General features: G+C 44.0%; 1 protein-coding gene across 1 annotated transcript in view; it reads left to right on the top strand.

Annotated features, from left to right (window-relative positions):
- Positions 1–14,501, top strand: part of ABCC9 (ATP binding cassette subfamily C member 9) — a 123,164-nt gene that overhangs the window by 63,014 nt on the left and 45,649 nt on the right. The window contains exons 19-21 of the mRNA XM_044998576.1: positions 8,700–8,738; positions 10,338–10,439; positions 12,417–12,501. Of these exons, the coding sequence (XP_044854511.1) occupies positions 8,700–8,738; positions 10,338–10,439; positions 12,417–12,501 (226 nt within the window). The remainder of the gene's footprint in view (positions 1–8,699; positions 8,739–10,337; positions 10,440–12,416; positions 12,502–14,501) is intronic.

Here is a 14,501-nt window from a genome sequence, read left to right on the forward strand (position 1 = left end):
AATTTGTGGATGGCCTTGTCATTTTTAAACAGGCTTATTCAAAACCCTGGATCCAATCATACTCAGATGTTGGAAAAGTTTGGAGAAAGAGCTGGACATAAAGTTTGTGTCTCTGGCCCATCTTTATTTTTAACTGATGCTATAATCAAATATCTTCTTATAGTACGGGATATGCATTTATATACTGACTACTGATCTTATCTTCAAATGGAGAAAAAAGATGTGAACTGCATTCATCGTTTGACACTTAGAAATGATATCATGCTTTGGAAGTATGTTTCATCAGATGGCTTTGCTGACCAGTAATGTTTCACACAGTGCTACTCAAACCTATGAAATGGTTGTGAAAAAATTCCTCCATCCCCGCCAAAGAAAATGAGGATAAATGAAAGGGATGGGGTATTTCACAAAGATAAAGGACAAAGCCATATTCTAGTTTTGGATTAATGTCTAGGCCTAAGTAGGCTGATCTTTACAGTTTTCACATTACCGTGCTACAGGTAGCATGTAGAGGAGGGCATGCCAAAAATCTCATTGAATCTGATTTGTTCAGGGGCCTGTGCTGAATACCAGCACAGAATAAGTAGAGGATGATATTCCTCTTTGGATTTTTTGGAATTCACATCTATGGAAACAGGATGAGATACCCACTCCAGAGGTGAAAGTAAGCTGGTATGGTTCGGTACGGTGTGCCGGCAAGAGCGACGGCCGGAGCCCTGGGCCCTTTAAATCGCCGCCAGAGCCCCAGGATAGCAGTGGCAGCTGGGAGCCCTCGGGCTCCGGTGGTGATTTAAAGGCCCTGCCCCTTCCGCCCGAGGCCCTACCCCTTCTGCCCAAGCCCCCCCACCACCTTGCTCAGGACCCCAGCCCTGCCTACCAGTAAGTTCCTTAAGTTACTTTCATCCCTGTCCACATCCCCTGTGTGTGATTGAGTCGGGGGGCTCTGAAGTAGCTGAGCAGAGGCAACTGAGGAGAAAGCTGCTGGGAGAGGCTGGGGGGCCCTAAAGTGGACCCACAGTTATGCAGAACTAGTGTCTGAGAATCCCTGTATAGGGGGCTCCGTAGGACAGCAGCAACTCTTGCAGCTCATAGTTAGGGGAAGGTGGATGTGAAGGGGATGGGCTGCAACCCACTTCATGGCCTGTGATTTTGGAGATGAATTCTGTTCTCCCAACTCTCCCACCCAAAGCTCATGTCCTTGGGTTTTGTCTGTGGAAGGAGGGATGAATTTCACCCAGAGTGATCAAAATGGCATGGCCTGTTCTTTGAATATTTATCTGTTTGATCATTTTCCCAAAAAGCAGCTTTTTCAAGCTCGATAGTTTTCCTCTTCCTGTCCATGTGTGGCAGAAGCGGCACTAGCCCACTGGGGGCTCTAAGCAGAAATATTCCCCGCCCCAACACATAATAAAAGATGAATAGGGGCCCCCTTGAGCTGCTCAGGGCCCTAAGTAATTGCTTAGTCTGATTATGCCTAGAACCTGCTCTGATGTGCGGCATTGGTTTGGTTCCTTAGTTGTGTGTCACTCTCTGCTGTGCTAACACACATGATCTCGCTGGAATAATCGGTATAGTTAGAACCATGGAAGAATAACTTTTGTTAAAGGAAATAGAAGTAGAGAGTTGGGTGTCAATTAGAATACATGACCTACAGTAATAACACTAGTCACCATTTGTTTATTTAAAACATTTAAGGAGGATATTCCTTTGAGATGAGTCATTTCATTTGTAAGGGGCGGGTAAAAAGAGGCAGCAATTCATATTTACATCATTCCAGTAACCATCTTCAAAAGCGTCATCTTATAAACATTCTGATACACTATGTAAATCTCTAGACAGCAAAGTTAAATCATACCATGTGAATTGCAATTCTTACTGAGAACAAGCAAGCTCTACAATACTGCATCTCTAGATGAGCCAACTTTAATCTAGGTTTGGCAATTTTAAAGAAGTTGTTATTTCATCTTTGTGCCCGCTCCTGAGAGGTGCTGAGCACCTGTAACTTCCCTTTGATGCTGCTGACTTGGAATGCAGATGCTCAGTTCTTTTTAGGATTGGTCCCTACAGTTGTTACTCTTTCCAAGAGTTGTAACTTTTGAAAAAGCCGTGAAGATGAATGGACAAGTAAACCATCACCAATACATTTTGCCCAGGGGGAAGAAAAAGAAACAAAATCAGAAAAGGGCAACTAAAATGATTAGGGGTTTGGAAGGGGTCCCATATGAGGAAAGATTAAAGAGACTAAGACTTTTCAGCTTGGAAAAGAGGAGACTAAGGGGGGATATGATAGAGGTATATAAAATCATGAGTGATGTGGAGAAAGTGAATAAGGAAAAGTTATTTACTTGTTCCCATAATACAAGAACTAGGGGCCACCAAATGAAATTAATGGGCAGCAGGTTTAAAACAAATGAAAGGAAGTTCTTCTTCACACAGCGCACAGTCAACCTGTGGAACTCCTTGCCTGAGGAGGTTGTGAAGGCTAGAACTATAACAGGGTTTAGAATAGAACTAGATAAATTCATGGAGGTTAAGTCCATTAATGACTATTAGCCAGGATGGGTAAGGAATGGTGTCCCTAGCCTCTGTTTGTCAGAGGGTGGAGATGGATGGCAGGAGAGAGATCATTTGATCATTACCTGTTAGGTTCACTCCCTCTGGGGCACCTGGCATTGACCACTGTCGGTAGACAGGATACTGGGCTGGATGGACCTTTGGTCTGACCCAGGATGGCCGTTCTTATGCTCTTATGAAGATGTGCCCAATCAATGATACATGCAGACACTCGAGCACACATCACCTTTTTGTCTTGTAAAATACACTTTCCAAGACACTCTGCATAATAATGCTCTGTCACCGTGGTATTTAGGAATGCGATTAAGGCTTTGTCTGCACTACCCACCTTTTAGTGACACAGCAGTGCTGCTACAGCCGTGCCACTAAAAGGCACACAGTGTATGTAGCTGCTGTTTGTAGGCAGGAGGGAGCTCTCCCACTGACAAAAAACTTCCCAACGAGCAGCAGTGGCTTTGTTGGCAGGAGAGCTCTCCTGCCGACAAAACTGTTCACACCAGCGCTTTTTGTTGATAAAACTTTTGTCATTCGGGGGGGAGGGGACAACAAACGTTTTGCTGATGAAGTTCCAATGTTGACAAAACCCAAAACTGTTCTGTCTGTGAAACCAAACAGGTAATTCCGCCATTACAGAGTATCTGAAGCCTTATTGACTGACTTCTTTGTTCATTGCAACCTATAATGCGGTGCTGTGTTATAGCTCACAAACATGGGAGTGTTTTGCTGATATTTTCAGACTTCCTAACAGAGAGGTGAATACAGGAGAATACCTCAAGTATTGACTAAATGAATCCCGTTGCTGTATTTTACAAAATCAGAATAAAAGTTCTAATTACTTTCTTAATGCCCTTCCCATGTAATTCTGCATACATGAGTTACCATATCTGCTGATCCAGGAATATGCAAAGGGATGAGATATAGAAACCTCAGCAATAGTAATGTAGGTACAGTACCACTGGGCTGAATTCTGCCCTCAATTTCTCTGATGTAAATCTGAAGTAATTCATCTGGATTTATATTGGTGCAAGTGAGAGTAGATTTTGGCCCATTGTGGCCAAAATCAGCCCTTGGATAAACTAGCGCAACTCTGACGGCAGTGAGAGCTGTACCTACTTCCTCCAGGGATGAAACTGGGCATGTATGTTAGGGGAAAAAAGAGAAAGTGTTTCAATGCACCTTCCCTTTAGAGAACTTTCCCCGGATAGGCTTAATGGGTAGGGCGCTACCAAATTCAGGGTCCATTTTGGTAAATTTCACGGTCATAGGATTTTAAAAATCATAAATTTCATTATTTCAGCTATTTAAATCTGAAATGTCCTGGTGTTGTAATTGTAGGGGTCCTGACCCAAAAGGAGTTATGTGTATGTGTATGTGGGGGGGTCTCAAGGTTATTGTAGTGGGATTGCAGTACTGCTACCTTTACTTCTGTGCTGGTGCTGGTGACAGCGCTGCCTTCAGAGCTGGGCAGCTGGAGAGTGATGGCTGCTGGCCGGGAGCCCACCTCTGAAGGCAGAGCCGCCATCAGCAGCAGCGCAGAGGTAAGGATGGTCTGGTATGGTATTGCCACCCTTACTTCTGTGTTACTGCTGGTGGGACGCTGCCTTCAGAGCTGGGCGCTGGCCAACAGCTGTCACTTTCCGGCCACCCAGCTCTGAAAGCAGCGCAAAAGTAAGGGTGGCAATACTGTGATCACCCTAAAATAACCTTGTGACACCACCACCACCACCCCCGCAACTCTCTTCAGGACCCCCAGTTTGAGAAACGCTGGTCGTCCCTGTGAAATCTGTATAGCATAGGGTAAAAGCACATAAAAGACCAGATTTCACCAGGGGGGGACACACCAGATTTCACAGTCCGTGACGTGTTTTTCATGGCTGTGAATTTGGTAGGGCCCAGTTATGGGACAGGTTCTCTCTGGGGCTCAGCTTCCACGTCATTCTGGGGTTGTAAGCCAGGGACAGGTGCTCTTTCTCACTGCATGTGCTGTGGTTTGCAGGAATCAAAAGCCTTAGATGTGAGGTTGGCTTCCAGCTGTTCTGATAAGTAACTGGCTGAGCAGGCTTCCCATATAATGGGGCATGCGGACTATCCAGAATCATTGTTAGAGTTCAGCCCGTTATGTAGGGCTGAGTTGGAAAGTCCCAATCCAGACTTTACAGAGGCATATCTAATTGCATACCACACACAGATGTGTGGTGTGGAGAGAACCAAATTCTCAGAAAATGCCTTGGGGGAGCCAAGCAGAGCGGGAGAGCAGCTAAGCAGAATGCTCCTTGCCCTCTGGACGCACTCTACAGAGAGTAGAGGGTATGTAAGACTCCCCTGTGCAAAGTATATGTGAGGGCCCAGAAACCAGGTGTAAAACATGGACAAAACAAGAGTTGGAGCAAACCCTTACTAATGGCATTCTTTGGCCCAATGCTGTGACAGACTGCAAGGAAAGTGGTGGGAAGTAAGCGTTGTCAGAAGTCAGCATTAGCTGTGCCTTCCCTCAGCCGCACAACAAGTACAGCTCTGGACCATGGTTGCTACCACAGAAGGTTAGATAACACAGTGATGGGTGTTATAAAGACCTCCTAGAGGGATAAATAGGTAGATGGCCAATGTCAGCATGGCTACTAGTTCTGCCCTGGCTATGTGGAGAGGCTGGAAGGTAGTCCTCAGTGGAAGTGTCTCATGCAGCTGGAGGCCATCCATATGATTGGGGCCCTGAATCTTCATTGCCCTGTTGATCCTGTAGATTAAGTGGGAACTCTATAGTTCCACTGCAGTCATAGAGCTCTAGCATTAATTTGCTTCCCTCTGTATTTGTTTTGCTGGAGAACAAGGGCAGAGTTAGAGATATGTTAGCGTTTTAAAAGGTCAAGTCAAGGATACATTGACAGTAGTCCAGGCTGCAGCTAAGTCTATTTTTAACTTTCCCTTGAAATCTTGATTTTAAATAAATTTGGCTAACAGACTAGCATACAAAGTCAAAATCATCATATGATCAATCTAATCAGTTCAGTGCTTTTCATAATTTCAGGCTTAACTCTGGTGTAACTAGCAGTGATCCGGTCTGGGGAAATGTGGATATTTTTTCAAATACAGAGTAAAAAATAATAAATGAACAAAATTAGATAAGGATTACAAATACCTGCACCCTTTTCATGGCAATATCATACACTCCAGAACTGAGTTTTGGACTACTGCCACGCACTGTACTTGTTTCGTTGTCGTACTTAAAGTATGTAGTTTGAGAAGTAAACTTTCTACTAGTATAAAAGTAAAGGATCAAACCCTACAACTCTTCATTACTGAATCTGTGATTCAGCATAGCACATGAGTATATGCTTAACTTTAAACGTTTGCTTTTGTCAAACTGAAGTCAGTAGAATTTAAGCATGTGCTTACGCATCTAGTTGAAGAGGGATGGTTTGTTGAACAGGGGGTTTAAAAGTCTCATTACTCATACAACTGCTCTCATTGATTATAAGGGGAAATTTAGTTATTACAAGTCTGTTCACTCTAGTAGTAAGCACCATTGCATTGGTCCCAAAGTTTTAAAAATTATTCTACTGTTGGCAGTTCCAGAGCTATATGGTAGATGTATTTCCTCAGTCCTTCTCCCACCACTTTAACTCACTGCTATTTGTTAAGGAAGAAGATCTGAGTTGTTTTTGGTTTTTGTTTGTTTGTTTTAAATGAGAGATTCTAATCTTTCTTTTTCCTGTGGGACTAACTTCTTCCCTCTTTTTAATCTCAAAGGCCTCTATCTCCCTCTCTCTTGTACCTTGGAACTATCTTTCCATGGTAGTGGAGATAGGAATCCGTTTCTGAATAAAGAGACAGCTCTGGTTAGACAAGGTCCCGAGATAGCAACTGTGGCTCTTCCACCCTTCCAAAAAGGGAACAGTGGTTATTCGTCTATGACCTCAGAACACCCTCTAGTTGTTGGTCCTGTAAATGTGCAGGCAACCCCAGAGCACCCCCCTTGCAGTTGAGTGTGGCACTACAGGTGTGTCACTACTTAATTTCCCCAAGTGGAGCAGCAGTAGCTGTCAGTTTAACAGCCTAGGGCCAGGAGAAGTCAACACACATTAAATAAAAAGAACAGGAGTACCTGTGGCACCTTAGAGACTAACAAATTTATTTCAGCATAAGCTTTTGTGGGCTACAGCTCACTTTTTCGGACAAATAGAATGGAACACACAGACAGAAGAAGTGGGTTGTAGCCCACGAAAGCTTATGCTGAAATAAATTTGTTCGTCTCTAAGGTGCCACAAGTACTCCTGTTCTTTTTGTGGATACAGACTAACACAGCTGCTACTCTGAAACACATTAACTAGAGGCTATATCCCTCTTAATAAGGCTTCAGCCCAGGAATCATTACAACAAACAGGTCCTCATTCCAGGAATCACTACAATAATAATTTTATCAGGCCCCAGACTCAGGCTCCCAAATTTACTGTCCACACGCAAGTCTCTGCATCAGTTTAGGCTTGTACTCAGGGAGCAACTTCTCCTACTTAATGCAGCCTGCCTGGCTTCTCTACTGCACTCTGCCTGGTTTCTTCTCTCCCTGCTTCCTGTTCCTGTTAATATCACTGGTCGCAGGAGCGGCCAATGGGAGCTGCTTAGCCGGCACTGGGGTGCGGGCAGCGTGCAGAACCACCCTGGCTGCCCATGCGCAGGGACCGGGTGGCTGCTTCCAGGAGCTGCAGGGAGCCTGACTTAGCCCCAGGCATAATCTTCCTCTTTTAGGTTGTACAAGCCAGTGTTTCCAGTGAAGCATCACCATTCCTCACAATGAGTGGCACTGCCATTCCTGACCTCCTTTGACTACTACTCCATAACATCAACCCTGTTAATGCTATTAATATAAGGGGAGAGCCGTTAAGTCGTATACCTCATGATTGCTGTTGGATGCCCTTGAAAATCTACCACATAAAAATGTTCATTAGAGAATAGGGTGACCAGACAGCAAGTGTGAAAAATCGGGACAGGGGGTGGGGGGTAATAGGAGCCTATATTAAAAAAAAGACCCGAAAATCGGGACTGTCCAAATAAAATCAGGGCATCTGGTCACCCTATTAGAGAATTTGGGCTGTGCAGAAGGGGATAGGTGGTGGTGGAGCCAGTGGGCTAATGCAGCAGCATTTTATCTCTACTGAGCTGTGTTCAGAACCTAACCTGGCTCACGACTGAAAATGAGTTTAGTGATTTCAGCACACAGCCCGTTTGTGCATGCCTCAGAACCACACACGCAATCTGACGTAGTTTGCCATGTGCTCATGGGACTCTCAGGGCTAGAAGAGCAGCAAGGGTTTTGCAGTACATTGACCAACCTGTGCGGGGAAGCTTACACAGTGCTCCCTAGGCACTGACTCCGTGGGTGCTCTGGGGCTAGAGCACCCGCGGGGAAAACATGCTGGATGCTGAGCACCCACTGGCAGCCCCCCTACCAGAACCTTCCCCTCCCCACAGCACCTCCTGCCTGCCGGCGGGCGCCACAGATCAACACCTACCGCCTTCCATGGATCAGCTGTTTCGTGGCGGCAGGAGGTGCTGGGGGAAAGGAGTGAGGGCGTAGCATGCTCGAGGGAGGGGGTGGAACTGGGTGGGGAAGAGTTGGGGCAGGGACGGAGCAGGGGTGTGAAGAAGCAGGGCATGGTGGGGACTTGGGGGAAGGGGTGGAGTGGGGGCGGGGCTTGGGCAGAACCGGGGGAGCACCCCTCGGCAGATTAGAAACTATGCACCTATGTAGTGCTCGCCAACCTTCTCTGTGTTCCAAGTGAGGGATATTAGTCCTTTACTTTAATAGGCATTAAATGACAATGATCATTTTTAAAGTAATGTTCTAATTACACGTAACTGCATGAATTCAGTGATTATCCTATCCAGGTATGTAATAAAGGCACAATAGGAAAGCCACAGTTCCCTCCTACACGTCACTAATGTAGCCATTAAATGAAATCATTGGCTACACTAATTAGATTTTGCCTATTTGCCCTTTAAAAGAAAAAACAATGGATGAATTCAGCCATTCAAATGTGTACCTAACCTATTTTTCCCATATGTGAAATGTGCACATAAAAAGTTATTCTGTTTCCTGAATACTAAACATCATTTACCATAACTTACAGCATTAATGAAACTGATCCTTCTTGTGACACAACCAGAAGGTATTATTTCCATTTGCAGTGTATTTGATCAGAATCATTTGCTTCCTCGGAATCTCCTTGAACTTCCATCTTTGTATTTTTCAGTCATTTCCTCGTCTCTTCACCATGTAGGTGATAACTTTCTGGAAGATTAACTGGCAGTTTTATTAAATGCAGTGGTTCCCAATCTTTTTCAGGCAATTATGCCAGTACACCTGTTTAAATGCCTGCCCATGAGAGGCGCCAAGCCTTTCCTGCAATGTGTTAAGTGCTTTCAACTTTCATTGACATCACTGGGAGTTTAGGGCACTCAGCATCCTGCAGGATGAGGCCCACAGGTGTCAAGTTGTGATGCTGAAGCCTGCAGCCTCCCATTTGCTTGTATGTTCTGTAACCAGCAGTGAATCCTGTGCTGCTCCATATCCTAGTCTCACAGTTACGCACACAGTAAATGTGGGGTGGATGGCAACACTAAGTGGAAGCTCATCATTAAGGGCCCAGTGTTGTTCCTATTCAAGTCACTTTGGAGATGCAGCCAAAAATACCTATCACAAATGGCAGAAGTACTATACCAGTAGTTGCACACATACTTGTGGTTGGGAACCACTGTGTTATCTGATACCTGATAACCTAAGGAGAAATATTAACATAGTTGAGTAGATTTCTGGGTCTTCTACAAGTTATGGGATGATGCTGAATGCTTCTAACCAATATTTCTAACCAATACCATAGCACCCTCTCTCTCTGTAGCAAACCATAGACACCTACTATATTAAATTAATAGTAAGGATGTAATCTGAAGCAACATACATGAAGACAATGATAATTAAGATTGACATTTCATCACTCAGTTCACATCACATTATTGCCATCTCAGAAAGGTGGCTGATATCACACAATCGTATCTGCCAGAATACGTAAACAAAACAGTAAAGAGCAAAGTAGTCACATACTATATAATTCACTATATATTGAGGCACATTCAAAATATGCATTATATTTACTTAACAGACCATAGTGATATCTTCTGAATTGGTACAGAGTTGTTCTACTTTAGTGTATAATTTCAATCCATTACAATGTTAACATGGACCTACATATAAGAAAAATAGCATCTGCTGAAAAATTATAATGCAAGCACATGGTAGTTTAAAATAAAAAACATACTAAAAGGCAATGAGGCAAATGGGCTGAAAACATCCATTTTATACACTATTTTCCAAGTAGCTGGTTTTGATGTTAGAAAACACTATTCCACCCTGGTACATTTTCTATTCTTTTAAATTACTCGTAATTTAACAATGGATGGAATGGTGGTTTTAGACATTTGCAATTTGCTGTTGGACTTAAATTCCATATACCATCTCTGGCCCAGTAACAAACCATTTAAAGCAGTGTCTAAGTAGTACAACCTGGTACACAGACCTTTAACTTCAGGACAGAGAGTGGATGCTTCTCTGATGTAACCTCTTCCTTTAAAGCTTTTGTCTTTTCTTTTGTTACAGTTCCTTTTATAGTACCTTGCCTTCACCTTTGTTCTTTTTTAATGCATATTGTTAACTCTGTTCATAAGACACGTCAAGATAATCTATTTTATTGGTGTTGTTTTAATTTTTCCAGCAGAAACAGATACTCTGTGGCTTATGCAGCACAGAAGCCATGGCTGTTGAATGCTACAGTGGAAGAAAACATTATCTTTGGGAGTCCTTTTAACAAACAGAGGTAATTATCAATTTCCTTAGTGTTATAAAACCTAAGGACTAGATTCCCTCCATGCCGGATGAAAAGGAGAGCAAAGAGGTGGAGAAAGAGGTGTAAAAGACCCTAAAGTCACTGAAGGGATAGGCCATAGGAAGCAATTACTGACATTTTCACTCCCAAGAGTGGACTGTAACAATGGGAACTGCTGAGGTATCGAGCTAGCAAGAAGTATAGGGAGGGTAGGCGGGGAAGAAAGGGAGGTAGAATGGGCTCTTGGCTTCTAAGTCCATTATTATATATGATTGTTCCTGGGTCTTGCATAGCAGGGAGGTCACCCCTTGTAAGGGCCAGGGAGAATGGCAGTTCCTGTTCTGAGGACACAGGAAGTGCTCTCTTTGAACTTTTTCTGGAGTTGGCTGGCCAAAGGCACATTGCAGCTTATATGCTCCCACTGTGTACTGAGGAGATCAGAGAGGGATTGTGCCTCCATTGCCCCTCACAGGGCACTGAAGTTCAGCACTGCCCTCAGTGGGTGAAAGCCATAGTCTGGCTGTTAGGTGTTGAGGGTTCCTGCTTCAGAGAAGCAGCTGCTTATTCATCTGGGTCCCAAGAGAAAGTAGTTTAATGCTCTGAGGTTACTGCCATGTGCGGGGCCAGATTAAGCCAATTTTGAGGCACATCCAACCTGGATGCTCCCCACAGCCACCATCCCAGCAGTGAGTAGACATGGTGCAGTAGTGGGAAAAGCAATAAGACCTCTTCCCCCAACCAAGAAGAGGAAGGGTGGCCCCTCCCTGAACAGCAGGACTACTCTGTGCTGGCAGCAGGTCTGGGGCTTTCTCCTTGGTGCTAACTGGCTGTTGCTCCTTTTGCCTGTTGGGGGCTGTCTGCAGACTCAGAGCTAGTCTACACATACAGCACTGCAGTGGCGCATCTGCAGTGCTGTAGCACTTTGTGAAAATGCTACCTACGCTGGTGGAAGAGCTTCTCTGGTCAGTGTAGGTATTCCACCTCCCCAAGAGGTGGTAGCTATGTCGGCGGGAGAAGCTCTCCGGTCAATATAGAGTTGACTACAGCAGGGGTTAGGTCGGTATAACTACATTGCTCAGGGGTGTGGACTTTCCACACCCCTGAGCAATGCAGTTATACTGACATAAATCTGTAACATAGACCAGGCCTTAGACAAATATCACGGCATCTGTTACACTTGGGGCATGTTTATAAGCTTTTCTTGGGAACTGTGGAGACCAGAAGCGTGTTTTCTATTTTTGAAATTAAGCTGAGGTTCTGATGTCATCATATGACTCTGGAGCAGGGGATTTAGGCATGGTCCTATTGTGTCCGAGCCTTAATCCAGTCCTGGATCAGAGCACCACATTACAAAACACCATACAATCTGATATTATTGTGCTGAAGACAGGCCTACCTGCTGTGTGCCTACCTCAAGTCAGTGATAATTGGGACCTCACTGGAAACACAGGGTACTGAAAGTCAAAACAAAGCTCTTTTGTACCTGGTTCTGACTACTCTTGCCCAACACTTACTTTTTATGCTCATTTAAATAGTCAACCAACAAATGCAGTGGGAAAAGTGACTTGATTTTAGGAAAACAAATTGCTAAAATCTAGGCATTTTTACTGGCAACACGCACTTTGCTTTAAGTTATTAAAAATAAATTATATTCCTTTCAGTGTATGCTTTCCTATGATATGCCACTCAGTTCACTTGATAGCAATTAATGATGGGCAGATCTCACAAAATACAGATAAGCATCCACAAATTCAGGGACCAGAATCTCAGCTGGTGCAAATTAGCCTAGCTTCATTGAAGTCACTAATAAAGATGGCTTTTTGTAAAGGCTTCACTTGGGTCCCTTTTAAAGTTAGCTAAACTCTTTTGAACTTCACCAATAGATTAAGTCTGAGTTTTGGAAGGAGTTTTTTTGTTTTATCCAGTTTGGTTGTCTTTCCATAAGAATAATCTTTTTTTTCTCTGCAGATACAAAGCTGTTACGGATGCATGCTCTCTGCAGCCGGACATCGACCTATTACCATTTGGCGATCAGACAGAAATTGGAGAAAGGGTAAATAAAGAGGTGGAAGTTTGTATGACAGCCTGGTTTGTGTGATGGGTATCACATTTCTAGATTGCATTGAGCTACAAGCCTGTTAAACATTCATTATAGTTGTATTTATTAATATTTATTATAATTCCACATTAACTTGTACGCCATCATAGATATTCATGACACCTAGCAATCTAAGAATCCAGCTACTCTGAGCTAGTCAGTATTATCATGTACTCCCTACAGCACCTTAGCCTAGAATCAAATCTTAGGTATCCAGGAATAAATCTGAGTAACTCTGTTGGCTTCTCAGACCAGAATCTGGCCCTGTGCGTTTATTCTTTCCGTAAGTGCCGTGGAGGCCCTGCATTCTTTTTATGATACATCATGGAAAACGAAGTCATTTAGGAGACTCAAGAAAAACAAAGGGAAGGATTCACTCCTGATATAACTCCACTGTGTTCATTTTACACTGTGACCCTGATTCTCATTTATACTGTGGCCACTCTACACCACTCTGGAAGGGTAAAGGGGCTTTAAAATGGGTGTAAATGTAATGTATACACAATCTAAGCCCCTTCACACTGCTAGAATGGGGCCAAGTGGCGCTTAGTGTAAACAAGAATGAAGTCCTGTGTCTACATTGTACTCAGGAGTACAGAAAAAAAGTCAAGATCTGTGCCACTTACCTTAATCCAGTGGGAGTTTTACTTCCAAGCTCTTATATTGATACATTAAACTTAAATATTATTAAACTGACTAACTGAAAAAAATCAGTTTTCCTATAAAACACCTTTTAAATAGCTCCATCATGATTTTTATTTTTTAATTCTTTTAAATCTACTGGGGTAGAGAGGGTGGAGTGGACAGGGGCTGTTGTCCCCTGCAGCTATTCAGAAGGCTCTTTTGATCACAGGGTACGTCTACACTACGGGATTATTCCGAATTTACATAAACCGGTTTAGCAAAACATATTGTATAAAATCGAGTGTGCGCGGCCACACTAAACACATTAAATCGAGGCTAGCATCGATTTCTGGAGCATTGCACTGTGGGTAGCTATTCTGTAGCTATCCCATAGTTCCCGCAGCCTCCCCCGCCCCTTGGAATTTCCGGGTTGAGATCCCAGTGCCTGATGCGGCAAAAATCATTGTCGCGGGTGGTTCTGGGTAAATGTCGTCAGTCACTCCTTCCGCTGGGAAAGCAACGGCAGACAAGCATTTCGTGCCTTTTTTCCCTGGATTGTCCTGGCAGATGCCATAGCATGGCAATCATGGAGCCTGTTTTGCCTTTTGTGACTGTCACCGTATGTGTACTAGATGCCGCTCACAGAGGCGATTCAGCAGCGCTACACAGCAGCATGCTTTTGCTTTTGCATGATAGCAGAGATGGTTACCAGCCATATTGCACATCTACCATACCATAAATTGGTAATAAGATGATCGTGGCTACCAGTCCTTTTGCACTGCACCATTTGCTGCTGTCATAAGTGCCCCTGGCTGAGATCAGCCAGGGGTGCAAAAGCCAAAATTGGGAATGACTCCCTGAGTCAATCCCTCCTTTTTGGTATCTAAAAATAGAATCAGTCCTGCCTAGAATATGGGCAAGTGTACTAGAGAACCACTGTATCATAGAACCAGAGAGCACAGCCGCTCTGTGTCAGATCCTGCAGAAATTATGAGCTATATGCTATTCACAGGGGGTGCTCCTGCAACAACCCCACCTGTTGATTCCGTTCTTCCCCCAGCCTTCCTGGGCTACCTTAGCATTGTCCCCCCACTTGTGTGATGAAGTAATAAAGAATGCAGGAATAAGACACAGTGACTTGTTAGTGAGATATGAGTGGAAGGCAGCCTCCAGCTGCTATGATAGTCCAGACAGGACAGTAAGGAGTGTGGAGGAAAGGAGCCCAGCATCCCTCTGCTAGTCCAGGGGCAATTGAATCTTTTCTTTACACATGAAGGGTGGGGGCTGATGGAGCTCAGCCCCCTGTTGCTATGATGACGATGGTTATCAGG

This window comes from Mauremys mutica, chromosome 1 (genome assembly GCF_020497125.1).
Source record: "Mauremys mutica isolate MM-2020 ecotype Southern chromosome 1, ASM2049712v1, whole genome shotgun sequence".
Classification (NCBI taxonomy): domain Eukaryota; kingdom Metazoa; phylum Chordata; order Testudines; family Geoemydidae; genus Mauremys; species Mauremys mutica.